General features: G+C 37.8%; 1 protein-coding gene across 2 annotated transcripts in view; it reads right to left on the reverse strand.

Moving 5' to 3' along the window:
• The window catches only part of LOC110831912 (Thymine DNA glycosylase), a 39603-nt gene that overhangs the window by 20715 nt on the left and 2833 nt on the right, over window positions 1-16055 (reverse strand). The window contains exons 3-7 of one of the 2 annotated variants that reach the window (XM_087354579.1): window positions 15623-15788; window positions 13420-13511; window positions 10099-10377; window positions 9225-9408; window positions 3770-3839 (exon numbers count right to left, since the gene is read on the reverse strand). In XM_087354579.1, coding sequence (XP_087210705.1) covers window positions 3770-3839; window positions 9225-9408; window positions 10099-10377; window positions 13420-13466 — 580 coding nt within the window. In that variant the 5' untranslated portion in view covers window positions 13467-13511; window positions 15623-15788. Of the gene's footprint in view, window positions 1-3769; window positions 3840-9224; window positions 9409-10098; window positions 10378-13419; window positions 13683-15622; window positions 15789-16055 lie in introns of those variants that run through there. The other variant, XM_022068408.2, reaches the window with a different exon arrangement.

The raw sequence follows: 16055 nt of genomic DNA on the forward strand, positions 1-16055 counted from the left end.
TCTTTTACACTAGAATAACACAGACACTGCATGATATTCAGTATTAATAAAAATGTATAAAAACAAGTCAACGGTTTTGGAGGAAATGCATGTAACATTAAAATTCATAGAATCACATGCGTAACAAACAAACAAGTGAATTTCATTTAACCCATAATCTGAAAAACTGTAGAACTTATAAGAAGACTCAAAGTATCATGTTAGAATCCCATTCAAATTTAAACAAAACCTATGTTTACATTCACAATGATTTTAAGATCCATGACAGACACTTCATTTGGTTCAAGCTGTGATAACCCAATAAATTACCTCAAAAACAAGACAAGAAATTCAGCAAATTTATAAACTACGAATTACCACATTAGACCTCAATGTGTTCATTATGACCCTTGAATCTTTCAACAATTTATCTCAGCGGAAGACACAAAAATAATTTGTATATTTTTAATGAAGGGGATACAATTAAGAAGATATGGCACCAGCACATTATCCCAACACAAAAATAAAACAGCCATCAATACAAAAACAAAAGAGAGTAAAATAATCTGTATCTTTATGAATGGGCTGTGCCCCTGCTGGAAATAAAATGTAATGGTCCTTGCATGTCTACTGAGAAATTTCACAGCATTCCCAGGCTGTGCTTCCATCCTTGTTTTAACCAAAGTTGATAATTACACATCAAAAACTAATAATTCCTAAGATATATTACATCAACTTTGAAACGAACACCATGAATCAGTCCTTGAGAAGAGAACAACCATTCAACTGGTAAAGAAATGCCCCTCACTTCATGAAACAAAGTGGCTCATTACAGCGAATCATCACAGGAGCCCAGACATGGTTCCTAACCTGAGCTACATGAATCCTGTTCACACCCTCCCAACTATGTCTAGGTCTCCCATATGGCCATTGGTCATATGATACATGACTAGATCATTTCATCCTACCTTCATCTGATCACACATATATTTGGTTTCTACAAAACACACTCAATCCATGAACATCAAAAGTTCATGTTGAAGCAGTGAAAAGGAAAGTTTGCTTATTCCTAAAGATTATAAGATAAATTAAATGTTAAGTTGTAAAAACACACAAATTATAAATTCTGCAAACTCAAATGAAAGAATTATTGAAATAAATTAACATGATATGCACACCACACTAATCACATAATTTTCTAGTCTAACAAATTTGTAAAAGGTTATAAAAACATATGAAGTGTAGCAGCATTTCAGTTTTCACACAGTGTAGTCAACCCACCCCTTCAATGAATTCATGCAATACACCAAAATTCAAAAATGATTACTCAAAACATGTCTACAAATCAGTTAATTCCATGAGGCAGAAGCCTTCTTAAGGAGACAACAGCAAACAGCCAAGAATTCTCTGCTATTTGTAAGGTGAAAGTAAAGCCGTCCCACTATACGCCATGAAGGCGCTTGGGGGGAGAGAAAGGTAATAGCTCCTACACATTCTCGACCCCAGCAAAAGATGGGGGTGAGTGGTCAGCGTCATGCACTGGCCGTACTTTACCCCAGGAGAAAGGACCCCGGTACCCATTGGACAGGAGGCTGAGTGGGCCCCAGAGCGGGTCTGGACACAGAGGCTATATGAAAAATCCTCTTCCCCCGTTGGGGGTACAGTATAAAATTCATTCACTGTGCAATATTCTTCACCCTTCCTAGATTCACTCACCCTACTTTCACATCAAAATCAACTACCAAACACACCATGTAGTTCACAGCAAATTAAACAAACACATGCTTTACTTCCTTCCAAAAGCTGTCCCTTCTATCTATCACGACCCTTATCCTCAACTGGGACATGCACATTCAGAACAAATAACACCATGCCAATGATGTCTCAGTCTACATCAATAACAGTAACAAACCTACCTCTCTTTAACTGCTGATCTGACTCCATCATGTACAAAATAGCTTAAACGGTGATTAACACTTCCTTTCCTATAGACACATTACAACTGTGCGCTGCCACAATCAATCTGACTGACCTCATGCATTCTCACCAAGCATAAATTACTAGTTAATTACCTAAAAAGGATGATGGGAATATCTAAAGCAGTAGACACACATAGTCATAAACATTATCCTACAAACCCCAAATCCCTTAATAAAAGTAAAGTTTGTCCCACTATACGCCATGTAGGCGTTTGGGGGGTGAGTGAAGGTATAGCTCCTCTCTTCCTTGACCTCAGCACTAGATGGGGGTGAGTGGTCAGCATCACGCCCCGGCCGGCTTTACCCCCGGGAAAGGACCCCGGTACCCATTGTAGAGGAGGCTGGGTGGGCCCCAGAGCCGGTCTGGACGCAGAGGCTAGAGGAAAAATCCTCTGCCCCCGTCGGGGATCGAACCCCGGTCGTCCAGCCTATATCTAGTCACTATACTGACTGAGCTATCCCGGCTCATAAATCCCTTAATAGCATCACCATAATAATGGACATAACAACATACACACATTTAAAAATATTGTCTCATAACGACCAATATCCTTTAACTGCAATTGATTACCAACCAACCCTTGACTGAACAGATGATAAAGTAATATTCCTTTTGTTCCAATTTTGTTTTGTTGTACTGAAAAAAGAAGCAATACCCATAACCTAACATTGCTAACAAGAAGAGTGTATGAAGGAAAATAACAAGGCCCTTTAAAAAGGCTTTAGAAACACTCAGAACATCTTAGACAATCTTTATAAGACAAAGCACAACCTAACATTCTCCCCTGTTACAGCCTGTGAAGGATCTGTCTTTCCAACATTTGACCCATCAACTAAAACTCTGACCACCCCTGATACTAATATGAAAACTACAAATTGCGAAACATAACTAAAACCTTGGTGCGTGTTGATACATGGTTGTACCACTCCTGAACATACCAACATGACATAACACACAAAAGCTTTGATATAATGCAGGCCCACAAACACGCATATCAATCATACGAGGCTCGTCCACAAAGTAAGTTTCCCTGGGGCCGTTTACAGAAACAAAACACAATTTCATGGAAATATTTATTGCAACAGATACAGCAAGTGTCCAGCTATTTTTCAACATATTCGCCACCGGAATTGAGACATTGGTCATACCGTGGGACCAACTTTTGAATACCTGTGTCATAGAAGTCTGCCGCCTGGGATTGGAACCACTGTGTGACAACCATCTCCGCCTCTCTGTCATTCTCAAAACGCTGATGCTGACTGGACAGGAATTTCTTGAGGTGTAGGAAAAGATGGAAATCACTGGGAGCGAGGTCCGGGCTGTAGGGTGAATGATTAAACACCTCCCAGCTGAACTCCTGCAGGAGACTTGCTGTCCGTCGAGCCGTGTGCGGCCTAGCGTTATCACTGACCGCACTTCACAGTCGGCGGGAGCTGGAATAAGAACCTCCATCTTCAACAGCTGCAACGATGCTACTGTGAGAACGCGGGAAGTACCGTTAGTGCATGCGCCATGCTACGTCATTGCTCTATCACGTACGCACAGTCGCTTCGCGCAATATAAGGTTTGCTAGCTGTGGGACGAGTGGGAAACTTACTTTGTCGACGCGCCTCGTATTTACACATATTACTGAAAGCAGGGAGCCAAAATTTCATGTTGCACCAGGAACAAGTGAGGTTAACAGAAAATGTACTTACTATAGTCAGCCGCACCCTCAGACACCTCATTTTAAATGTTATGAAATTAAGAGAGGTAATACATTAAAATATTAAACAAAACATAAGAAGTAAAGACTATCAAAATATCTTACAGAAGTGGTTGCCCGGTCCAGCATAATGGTGGCCCTTATAGGCCGCAAACAGCCCAGGGTTGATTCCGATCTGTACCAAGGGAAAAGGTTTAGTATCACTGTAATAAAAATGGATGACAACACTACACTCGGCTTAAAAAGTAACATTCTTCCCTCTCCCTGTGAACAGAACCTCACTGGTTACAATATTTAATTTTAATTCATAGATTTAACATTTTTTCCAGCTTTTGAGAATAAGCCATGTAGAATGTTAAAGGCTTTCCATATCAGCAAACACTGAAGTCGCCATCTTCAGAGTGAATGTACACTACAATGCTTGACAAATTAAATGATACTATTAAATCTCAATACAGATTATTTTCTAGGCCACCACTAGAAATTACAGACTCCAACAGTAAAAATTCTTATTGATTTGCCGTACACCTTTAACAAACTACATGGATATAAGCAGATCAAGAAATTTACCTGCTTTACAACAACTAGAAATTTCATTACCATGTTCACAAGAGCCAACAACTGGTCACTATTTTAAATCAGAGATTTGGTATACATCCTCATGTCCTATATCCTTAAAACACATTTTAATATTATCCTCCCTCCTATATCCAGGTCTCCCAACTGATCTCTTCCATTCATGTTTCATGGCTAAAATTTTATAAATATTTCTTATCACTCCAACACATGCCACATACTCCACCCATCCAAACGTCCCCTATATCTGACAGCCCTAATAATAATTAATAATGAGCAGATTGTAAGTTATGAAGCTCCTCATTATGCAGTTTTCTCTACCCTCCTGCCATTTCATCCCTCTTGGGTCCAGATATTCTCCTAAGCACCCTGTTCTCAAACATCGTCATGACAGACCATGCAAGATTTGAGGTTTACACGGCAGTGAGTCTTAGAATGGCCGTCTTCTGGGTTGTTGTGCCGTGTAGTCTAGTAGTACAAGTTTACCAACGTTTCAGAGGCCCTTGCTGCCTCCATCATCAGACTACATGGCACAACAACGCAGAAGACGGCCATCTTCACGACACACATCATGAACAGATAGAAAACAACAGGAAAAATTATAATTTTTAAATATTTTTAATCTGTACAGTTTTAGATGAGTCTGTGACGTAGGAACAAGACACAGGTCCATACACTGGTATGAGCACAAATACAAGGACAAAGATTTTGTAAAAAAATCTTACCAAAGGAATTCACGGATCAAACAGTAATATTACATAGGGCAAAAGCTTCATATCGGCAGACTTTGCAAATACTTTACTGAGGACCCAAACAACTCAACAACAGTTGAGCATATAAACAAATAAACATGAAATCCCCTCAGAATTGCTTACGTAAGAGAAACTAAAAATGAAAACTTCAACTTTTGTTTCAATGGTGAGAAACCCCTACTGTGTTGCAAAGAGAAATGAAATAAAGTGGTTTCATTGTCACAGACTGTCATGTAAATATGGCAGTGAATTCCGAAACAAAAAAGATTAAAATTTTAAGACCTTGAAAGTAATAGAACGAGCTGTAAGCAACACAGTTTGAAGTCACATAAATTGCTGGCCAATGTGCGTGTCTTTTGGGGGGGTGGGGGGGTGGAGTAGCTCGGTTCAATGCCCATCTCAAAAATGTCTATGATGCTGTTAACTTGCAATATTTTTAACACATTCAGTGTGAATCAAAAGGCACGTTAATATAACGTTCATCTGTGAAGGTTCACATAGTGTGACCTTGACAGAACAAGACTGGAAAGACATAATCCATACCAGAATGCACAAATGTATTCTTTGCAAATTCTAAATTATTAATAAAAGATTGTGTCACTTATTTCACTTAAACAACTTTATTTTTCAACTTATCAAATCAAGTCTTCCTTGTGCATTGTATTTAAGTAATGAAAATCAATACTGACATGTCACAAGGCGTGTTAGCTCTGTGGTAGTATAACAAACTCATACACATGGCGTCACAGGACGGAATCCCAGTCCAGTTAAAAAAAAATTTCTTTCATTCAGCCATCATGTAATTATTTTAAATTATACAGAGAATTTCTATACCAAAGTCTTTTATTTCTAAAGATCCATAACCACACACCACTGTATGGCCCTATATCAAGTGGCACTAGTGCCAATCCCAACTCAGAAGTTTGTTCATCTGGCACATTGGTATTACTGACTGTAGGAAATTGAAAGGTATGATTTTAGTGTAGCCTCCAATGGCAAAATGTCCATACCAAATTTCATCCAAATATGCCAAGGGTTCTTGAGTTGAATCATGCAGAGACAGAGACAAGACCAGCCCTGTACATGTTCATTTCAAGCACATCGTGCAAAAGAACGTACAAGAAGCGTAGCCAATATGGAGAACGTCATTAGTAAACAAAGTGAAAATGTTGCATAATACAGAATTTTTCTAGCACCTTCATCTGTAAATAGCCGCAACATTTTTCAATAATTTTTTCAAAGGCATATCTTGTAGTTTTGCTTCTTAAGTTATTAACAGCTGGCATCCACCGCCTGTGACTCTCACTAGTCTAGGAGAACTCAGTCCACATTCCAGAACCTGCAAACAGCTTATTCCCTCCTAATTCTAACCAGTGTCACAACAGTCGTACCTTAGTTTACTAGCAACAGTCGCCTTGCACTCGGCGAGTGATGATCTGCCTTTAAACACGTCACTTGACCATGAATGAAAGGTGAACACTTATCTGTGACCATACTACACATTGAGTTAAGAATTGTTCAATGCTAATAGGCTAACAAAATGGAAGATCTGAATATAAAGCTTTAAATAATGTGCCTCTGTGAAATCAAAATGTATAAAACAAAGATGGTGCAGACCAAGTTCTTTGACAATGTCAATTACTTGCAAGAATAAAGAGAAATCTTGGTCAGCTATTCTATCTGGTGAGAGATCAGCAAATTCCAATCACAATTCAGAAGCCAGCCCTTAATGTAGCACACATACGTAACAGTTAACTTATTGCATTACTTGTCAAGCAAGTGTGATACAAGTTAATGTGTTTATTGATGAAAGACTCTTGGGTTACAAGTCATGTCAGGTGGCTGAATGGTGAATAAACCACATCTTCTGCCACCTGACACGGCTTGTAACCCGAGAGTCTTCCATCAACTTCAGTCACTGCGAAAGCTTCACTTTAATGCGTTTATTCTCACCCCATATGCGCACACAGCGAAATGCAGATGGGACTTGTAAGGGCACAGAAATTATTAGGGAGATTTCTGCTTTTAAAGGACGGATTCAAGTCCCTATTTACCGAAGAACTAAGCATGCATTATAAGATTATACTGTAGCATCCTGTCATATTTATCATTCATTTATTTATTTATTTTTATTTATTTAGTGTTCTGTCTGACGACAGGTCCATATGAACAGGATCCTTCCATCCTTTTCTCGGACTGGACCTGTTCATATACGTTCTTGGCAGATGATCCAGAAGTGGTTTGCCATTGCCTTCTTCTGTGTGTGAATGGAATAATTGTTGGGATGCCACGGAGAAACCGGGGAAGCCCCCGGAGGAAAACTCCGTGTTGCCTAGACCACGGCCTTGCCCAACACAAGTTATAAATTCGGGCACCGCCGGGAATCGAACCCGAGACCCCAGGATTACAAGGCCAGCGTTCTAACCGCTAGACCACCGTGGCTGTATCATTCATTTAACAGCAGATAAAGGAACATATACAAGCAACACACAATATCTCCTAAAATTAAATAATATTAAATAAAAGACACATATAGTATCGTGTCAAACACCAGGATATCGTAAAATAAGCAGATAAAGAAAAAAGTTTAGAGTAATACCACACATTTCCAATCACTAAAAATAACTTTCAAATGAACAATACAAATAACCCAATATTAAAAGAACTGTATCAACTAGACGCCATCACCAACATACCAATTCAGATTTAAAAAACATAACCACAAAAAATACTTCAAAGAAACGACAAAACAAACTGAAACAAACGCTAATAAAATAAGCCGTATGTACAACCTGAGACAACACGGACTCATAGTAACACATAACACAGTCAGTCATTCAACATGTTACAAGCAACAGCAAGTCAATGATACAGGCAACAGGACCAAGCAGAGGATCTGACAACACACAAAACTATCTATAAATAATTTATCAAGTTATATTGTATGCCTACACATTGTGTTTACTTATTTTAAACACAATATAACACGTACAAGAAAATGAGCACAAATCAGGGTTAAGAAAACCTGAAGAGTCATGTGACAATCAAAACATGCTGTAATGTGACTGCAGCGAGTCAGTGCAATAACATAATTGTGTAATTTCAATACACAATGCCAGGAGTTGTGTAGAAAATTATATATTTTGAGTATTTGAGAAATCAGTAGAACTGATGATGGTGGTTTATCTTTATCTGTGCTAGTAAGTTCCTTCAATGAAGACAATTTTCATAAATGAACTTTTTACTACGTCCACCCTCAATCAAGCTTTATGATGCCGTCCAAACAAAACTGCAGACTGTCTTGTGACTGCTCAGAGGATTAAAAGTATAGAATACTTTACATACAAAGCATAAATCCATTACAATCATCTGCTAAGATCTTAATAAGAATCATCACACAGCCATTGCGGGTGTTATGTTTTTATTATTATTTATTAGTGTTCTGTCTGACGACAGGTCCATATGAACAGGATCCTTCCATCCTTTTCTCGGACTGGGACCTGTTCATATACGTTCTTGGCAGATGATCCAGAAGTGGTTTGCCATTGCCTTCTTCTGTGTGTGAATGGAGAAACCGGGGAAGACCCCGGAGGAAAACTCCGTGTTACCTAGACCACGGCCTTGCAAAACACAAGTTATAAATTCGGGCACCGCCGGGAATCGAACCCGAGACCCCAGGATTACAAGGCCAGCGTTCTAACCGCTATACCACCGTTTTATTAACTAATGCAGTTCTGCATACATTCCAAGACTTTTAATTCCTGTGGATAGGCTCTCGTAAATTGCGACTAATAAGTGGTTTGTTGCAAGTACATGAGATTATGTATAAATGCATGAAAAAATCTTGAACTTCTCAGTTTATGCAATGCCAATGTTTAATTATTCCAAGTTATTTCCATATCTCCATAATAAACACTTCAAAAGAGAACAGATTATGCCCTACCTGCACCAATTTGTTTCTGCATCTACTGCCTTAATGTGATATATATAAGTTAGTAGACAGGCTTAAAGATTATGACAAAAAATTTAGGATAGTATGGGCACCCACTAAAACAAGCATTTTTGTAAATTTGATCAATTCTCATCATATCACGACTACGCCGTAATTTATTTCTGCGGTAGTATGATGATTTTCAAAGTCCCTACACTAATGGCAAAGGTCATGCAAACGAACCGATGACAGTACTTTACTAATGCACTTCAAATATTGTTCAGAAGACTGGCATACTTACAATGACTATATCTAAATTCAGAGCTAAATGGTCTGGCAGAGTTCGTTTTGAAACTTCCTCTTCTGGCATTCCATTAAAGCGGTCATGTTTCTTCCTCTCTTTAAATATTGGAACAAATTTATCATCTTTCAGTTTTTTCTTAGTAAAGGCATTTCCATTCAACAGGTTTTCACTGTCTTCCAACCTGTCAACACAAAATAAAAAAACAGAGTTACTGAAAATCACGGAGTAAATTGTACTAATGCCAAGTAGAGTCCATTAACCTCACTTCCAAATGCCTCAAAATAACGCTACATGATAAAAAAGACTCTGGACACTGTCACATATGAATGCATCCTATTTCTCATTAAAAGTTTACTTTATCTGTTCTAACATTCAGTTACACCACGCAAATCCCACAATATGCAAATGTTTTCATAACCACAGGAGCCATTTTCTGCTTCATTTTGATATAACTCCCATTTATGGTTTTTCTTGATTTATGGTATGAAATGCCTAATCCCTAAGCAAACCTTAAATGGGGGTGTTCACTCCAAACTTCATAGCAGCAACAAAAATTCATGCACAAACTGGATCCTTTTGTTTGCCAATGTTACGGGATTTTTTTTTTCCGTCGCCACATCAAAGCCGACTCTGCGAGTCACCCAGCCTTCCGTCTAATGGATACTGGACATTACCTCCTCACGGACAAAGTAGATCATGGGCGAACCTGACAACTCACCACTTTCATGGCACACAGCTATGTACAGGGAGAATTTTACATCATCTTTACTTGTTTAGCTGTAATTCTACAGTTACAGTATGCCGTTAGCTTCTACAATGACTAAAACATTTTGAATGAAATTATAACTATAAATGTGCTAATAATTCTCACCCTTCTTCTGGATTGACTTTCTTCTTTCTGCCACGTTTTTTAGGTACGGTTTGCATAAGAACAGCATGCCCTCTGGGTTGTAGCATTGGTGATGGGTCATCATCAACAAAACTGTATGGATCTTCTGGAGGCTCACATTTCACTCCCATGTTACCAGTATTATGCATATGGTTTAACAGCTTCTGCGTATCTCCATGAGGCCTGAGTTCCAGGTCCCCACTAGTTTCATAACCGTCATCATGAGGTTCTTGTTTCATAGTGCCCTCTGAGAACACTGACCTGCAAACATTACCAGTACCTCCTTACAATGACGCCTGATATAATTACACTGATTAGTTACGATGGTATATATTAAATAACAACCAATGTAAAAGTAGTGACGATAAAGAACGGTGACTTGTAAAGAATGGGATGTAACCTATTTTTATTAAATTTTTATTTTATTTCATCCCACTGGTTATATCAACATCACCAGGTAAGATTTACACTTCAACAAATGTCATACAAGTTTTAGTACGAGCAGAACAGAAAAATAAACATGTTAGGAAATAGGTCCATAGCATTAACATTTCTGGTGTGTATTTTGCCTCTGTGAATGGTAGAGAGATTTCCCACGTAGGAATTCTTTGCATGTGGACTCCCAATCTAGTCACTAAGCAAAAAAATTATAGGTCTTAAACAAAAACAGTGCCCATTTCTGTTGTGTGACCTAAACCAAAAATGAAATAAGCTGATTAATTTTAGCAGAACTCTCCAATGCCAAATTTCATGAATGTGTGTTCAGACATTCTTGAGTTCTTACATCATACAGACAGATACATGGACGGATAATAACAGGCACCTAGCAAGGATGTGAACACACCTAGAACCAGTTATTTTATGGTTAAGAAACTGGTGTCATATAAAGGAGAAAAAGATACAGAAGAAAAATTACTTTAAGTTACAAGACCCATGAACACAATTTCCAAATAATAGAAATTCTGCAAACATACTAGGACAACATTACCCTAACTTTACTGACACTTTCACATAACTCCCTGGTAGCAGAATCCACAGGTTCAACACCGCCAAATCCCACCACCGGCCACGATCCTGAGCCAACTCCATCCATTTGCCATCCTCACAGCCCATCTCCCTAAGATCCACCTTGACGTTATCCTCCTGTCTCCTTCTTGGTCTGTCCAGTGGCATTTTCCAGAAGGATTCCCTACCAAAATCCTACATGCACCCCTTGCCTCCCACTATATGTGCCACATGTCCAGCCCATAGGAGCCTCCTAGATTTCACTATCCTCACTCTGCTAGGTGACCCGTACAATTCACGCAGCTCCTCATTATGAAATATTCTAAATTCCCCACTTATTTCATCCCTCCTAGGTCCAAATATCCTCCATCACTGCCTGTTTTCAAACACTTTTAATCTATATTCTTCCTTCAAGGAAAGACCCATGTTTCACAATCATACAAGACAACTGGCAAAATTATTGTTTTATATATCCTGATCTTGAGTGTTTTGGATAGTACTTCTTGAATGGAATTAAAACAAACGTTCTGCAAATGTATTCTACTCTTAATTTCATCATGGACCTCATTTCTAATTGTTGTTATTGTTCCCAGATACTAAAATTTTGAAACATATTCAAATAATGTTTTCAACAACTGGACAACAAAATTAAAAGAAAAAATAAGAAGTATAGCTGCTGAAATGAAATTTATATGAGGAATCACAAAACACACAGTAATATCCCACATAATCCTAGTTAGTGTAAAACTGCATTCAAAGAGACAGACTTCCCAAACTATTAAAAAAATCACATAGTATAGTATATACTAACCTAACTTAAACTAACCTTTCTGACAATTAGCAAGGTTAGCATTCGGCATATAGCGGTCACAATTAGGCCTTGTGCGTGTGCCAGAATTTTTTAAAATTCTTCCATTTTGTCGACGATGAAGAACAATAATGACAGTAAGAATTCACTTGCAAGGAAAAGTATGTAAAACTTCTTGAATAGTTCAGTAAAACACTTTTTTAAACACCTATCTTTATTGTAACAATTTTTGTTTGGATGTTAAACAATCTTTTGATATCTGATGAATTTCCGCATAAGATAACTCTATATGACATGATGAAATACAAATAAACAAATTAAACTAATTTTAAAGTATCTCTCTTCATGAGTAGTGTGACTGTCCTCATGACAAAATATGACGAACTTAGTTCAGGGATAATATACTTAGTGTGTGTTTTCCAGTTTAGTTTATTATCAATTTTTTAATAAAAGGAATGTAGTTGTACCCATTTACTCAGATGTTTATTAGCATAACCTATATTTAAGTAAATGTGTGTTTTGTTGTTAGTTGCTTGCAAATTTTGTCAAAATCTAATGTAAGTTTAATAGCTTTAAACCATTTGATCAGACAGCAAAGATCTCATTAATGGAATTTTTAAAGTAGTTATTTTTCAGGATGATAAATACTAATACTAGCAACATTACCAAAGGGAATGGAAGGCTTGGACTAAGAACTGATCGCTTGAGGCAGATCACTGATATGCAAGACAAAAAGCTGATGACCAAGCACCGAAAACTGAAGAACATCATGTTATACATCCTCCCATCACAGTTTGATTATGTACTGTACTTAAAATTACGAGATTTACTTTTAATTCATACTTTTTGTTATCTGCCATAAAGGTATGATTTAAGCCAATGCCCAGCTTTACATATAATTCCTTAAAAATTCACTTTCCATATTAACATGTCATGACACACAAACAAATTCTTTGGTACAGTCACAAAATATTCCAGTGATATGCATATTATCATTGAGATCACAAAGGATTTCATCTCTGAATTCGTACAAGGTTTATCAGTACAAAGACTTTTCTAAATCCACACTGTACTTCTATGAGGATACTGTCAGAGTTCATAAAATTACTTAGTTTCTTGTACATAACTTCCTCAAATATTTTGTAAATTGATGTCAGTAATGTACTCTACTTGAAACCTATTTACACCTTGTAAAATGGAAAACTCATTGTTACACAGGACGGTTCTTCTCATGTACAGACCATATGTATGTATACATATACATACACACACACACACACAGACAGACAGGCAGGCACGCACACACGCACGCACGCACACACAGACTTAACCTTGTATGTTAAAAATACTGGCATCTGTAACAAATCACATGAAGAGGTTTGATTACTTTCCTTGTTTACTTAAACACTGTAACCGACGTATAAACGAAAACAATATTTTCTTCCAAAAAACAAGTACACACATAGTCACTGTTTACACAATATACTCACAATTTAAGGGATTGTGCTTCTGTTCCAGATGGGTCCTGAGCTTCCATACTGGCTCCCAGGAGCGTGGCTGCTTCTCTAAATAGTGTAGCTACCTGCATTGAGAGATATGTCCGTACAATTGTTCGAAATTCAGTACTTAACTGTTTAAGAACGGCTTATTTTTGAAGAACATAACACCCCTCCCGCATAATGGCCGTCCATTTAAATATGGCTAACCAAACGAGCATCGAAACCTCACCCTTTCAAAATAGTGAGCTCTTCTGCGATTGGTTAGCCGTTTCGAAGCTCAAAAATCAATATGTGCTATATTCCGCTTTTGGAATACTGCCGTATGACGTTTATAAATAATCATTCCGCGTAAGGGTTTGTCTAATCTTTCTTCTCATTACATATAAGAAAATTACGATATGATTAAAAATGAGGGATGCAAGTTATAGAGCATTATGTAACTTGACATTACTTAATTGGCATTGTTATGATCTGCGTGAAAACTGAGGATCCATATGATCGTGGAACGTTCAAACATGGAAAGATCGTGTCTTTGAATAAACGGAAACGATTCTTTTTATTTGTACTAACCCCTGAAGCCTCACGATTGGTCCAGTTTCATTACATACGAATGAAGGAACAACTGCACAGAAAATTAAAAAGCGCACTACAAAGTTTACATAGCCATCGTCTTGTTTGACTATATAAACGTGGCTTTTCTTGGCGCAGTCTCCGAAACGAACGTCTATATCGGTTACACGATCTTCAGGTATTAGATGCTGTCGATTTCTTGTTTCAAGAATGAAAAGCAGTTCAGTGTAGAGCCAATGTTCTTCACATCTGACTACAATACACGAAAAATGTTGTTTCTTACAGATGATGTTTTATAAGCGAGTGCATTTTATTCAGTATTTAAAATTATCTATTTTAATGTCGATCTGCCCTAATCCTTCCGTGGAAAAAAGTTTGAAATAGTCAAACCTCGATTCAATAAGCCTGGTTGTTCAGAAGTGAATTCGTATGTGTTATTAAAATGACTATGCCCTCCAACATAATATGCATTACAGAGCACTAAACCTTGATCTGAAATATGTTTAATTAGAAGATTGTATTGCGACAATGATGCGGAGGTGTAGAGTCCCATAGATAATTATAAATGGGATTAATATATTCAGGAAACACAACGCGTCTCCTTGGGGCAATTTCCCCTTCTCGTTTCCTGTCCACTTGAAAGATGAGATAGATGTTCCGACCGCACCACGAACATCAATAATTATCATCATAATGAACATCACCGCCATCATCATCATCATAACGCCTCGTCGTTACAAAGATCAATTTCTTCATACCCTTTGGATTTCTACGTCTCCACCTCCGATGTAACATCACAACCAAAGAATTCAGCCGCCTCCGCAAAGCGTCGTTATCACAGAGATCGCTTTGCAAAAACATCTTCGGTGTGTACCTCCTATAACCACTGACAGCAGGCAAAACGAATAGAAAACTGAGGGCCATGCAGAATTAGAGTTCACTGCATCAAGACGCAACCTATAGGAGTTCAAATCTCAGTTTAAACATGCGATAGAAACTGAAGATTATAGAAAAACGGTAATGGAGACTAAAATTGGTCAAAAATATTACTCGCATATTTTAAAAAATGATACTACAGTCTAACTACTTACCTAAAAGTTACTAATGAACAACATGTTATTCGATTAACGACATTCAAAAGATTGCTGTTGGATGCCGTAAGGTTTACACAAGACAACAAGATACTTGACTACAACCCAACTCAAAATAAACTTTTCCAGATTTCACCGGTGATTTCCGTCTGTACTTATTTACCCAGATAATGTTCGAAATACAACGCGATGGGTGATTCAAATCGTAGGTAACCTAACCTCACCCAACCTAACCCTACCTTTCCCAATGTTTAAATATTCATAATCGTCTCTTAGGATTTAAAAACGAGGGAACGGCTAGACGAAAATTTGGCAAAAATGTTATGTCATATATTAGTACTCCAAGCTCATAATATACAAATTCTTGCGACCTTAACTGTTCATCTCCAGGTAGTTATATTTGTGTGTTCGAAACTAATAAACATGGCTACTAATTTGTACACACATTTTCTGTCATTGTCTTCGCCATGTAATGAACTTTGTCTTAAGCACATTGCCTATTTTAGTAAAGTGGACTATGTAGGTGTACTTACCGGTGGAATGCAGTTTGGTCAGCTCTTCCCATGCCGCCGTGTCTTATTCTCGAGGACATGAACTGTGGGCGTTGGACGCAGGAGGAAGTGATTCTGAACTTCGCAAATGACAGCGCAACAGAGAATGTAATGGAAATATCCGTTATCATTCCGCTCCAAGAGTGCTCTAAAGTCAAAAACGAAATTAAGAGAAAATTATGTTTTTTTTCTTTGTCTGCAAGACAATAGCTTACCGAGAGCTTGTCCCATCTGGTCCAGCAGAATTTTTTTCTAAAAAGATTGGAACGTCTGAGACAGCGATTTGGTTGTGCGAAGTTACATGTGAATGACTTCTAGAATGCTTCAATAACACTGAAATTCACGTATAGTTACGCGAGGAATCTACTTTGAAGGAGACCACTGTAGTTTAGAATACAATTTAAGAAGTGCTGCC

This window comes from Zootermopsis nevadensis, unplaced genomic scaffold, assembly GCF_977971745.1.
Source record: "Zootermopsis nevadensis isolate Lab colony 2312 unplaced genomic scaffold, Znev_1.0 Znev_ptg000023l, whole genome shotgun sequence".
Taxonomy (NCBI): Eukaryota; Metazoa; Arthropoda; class Insecta; order Blattodea; family Termopsidae; genus Zootermopsis; species Zootermopsis nevadensis.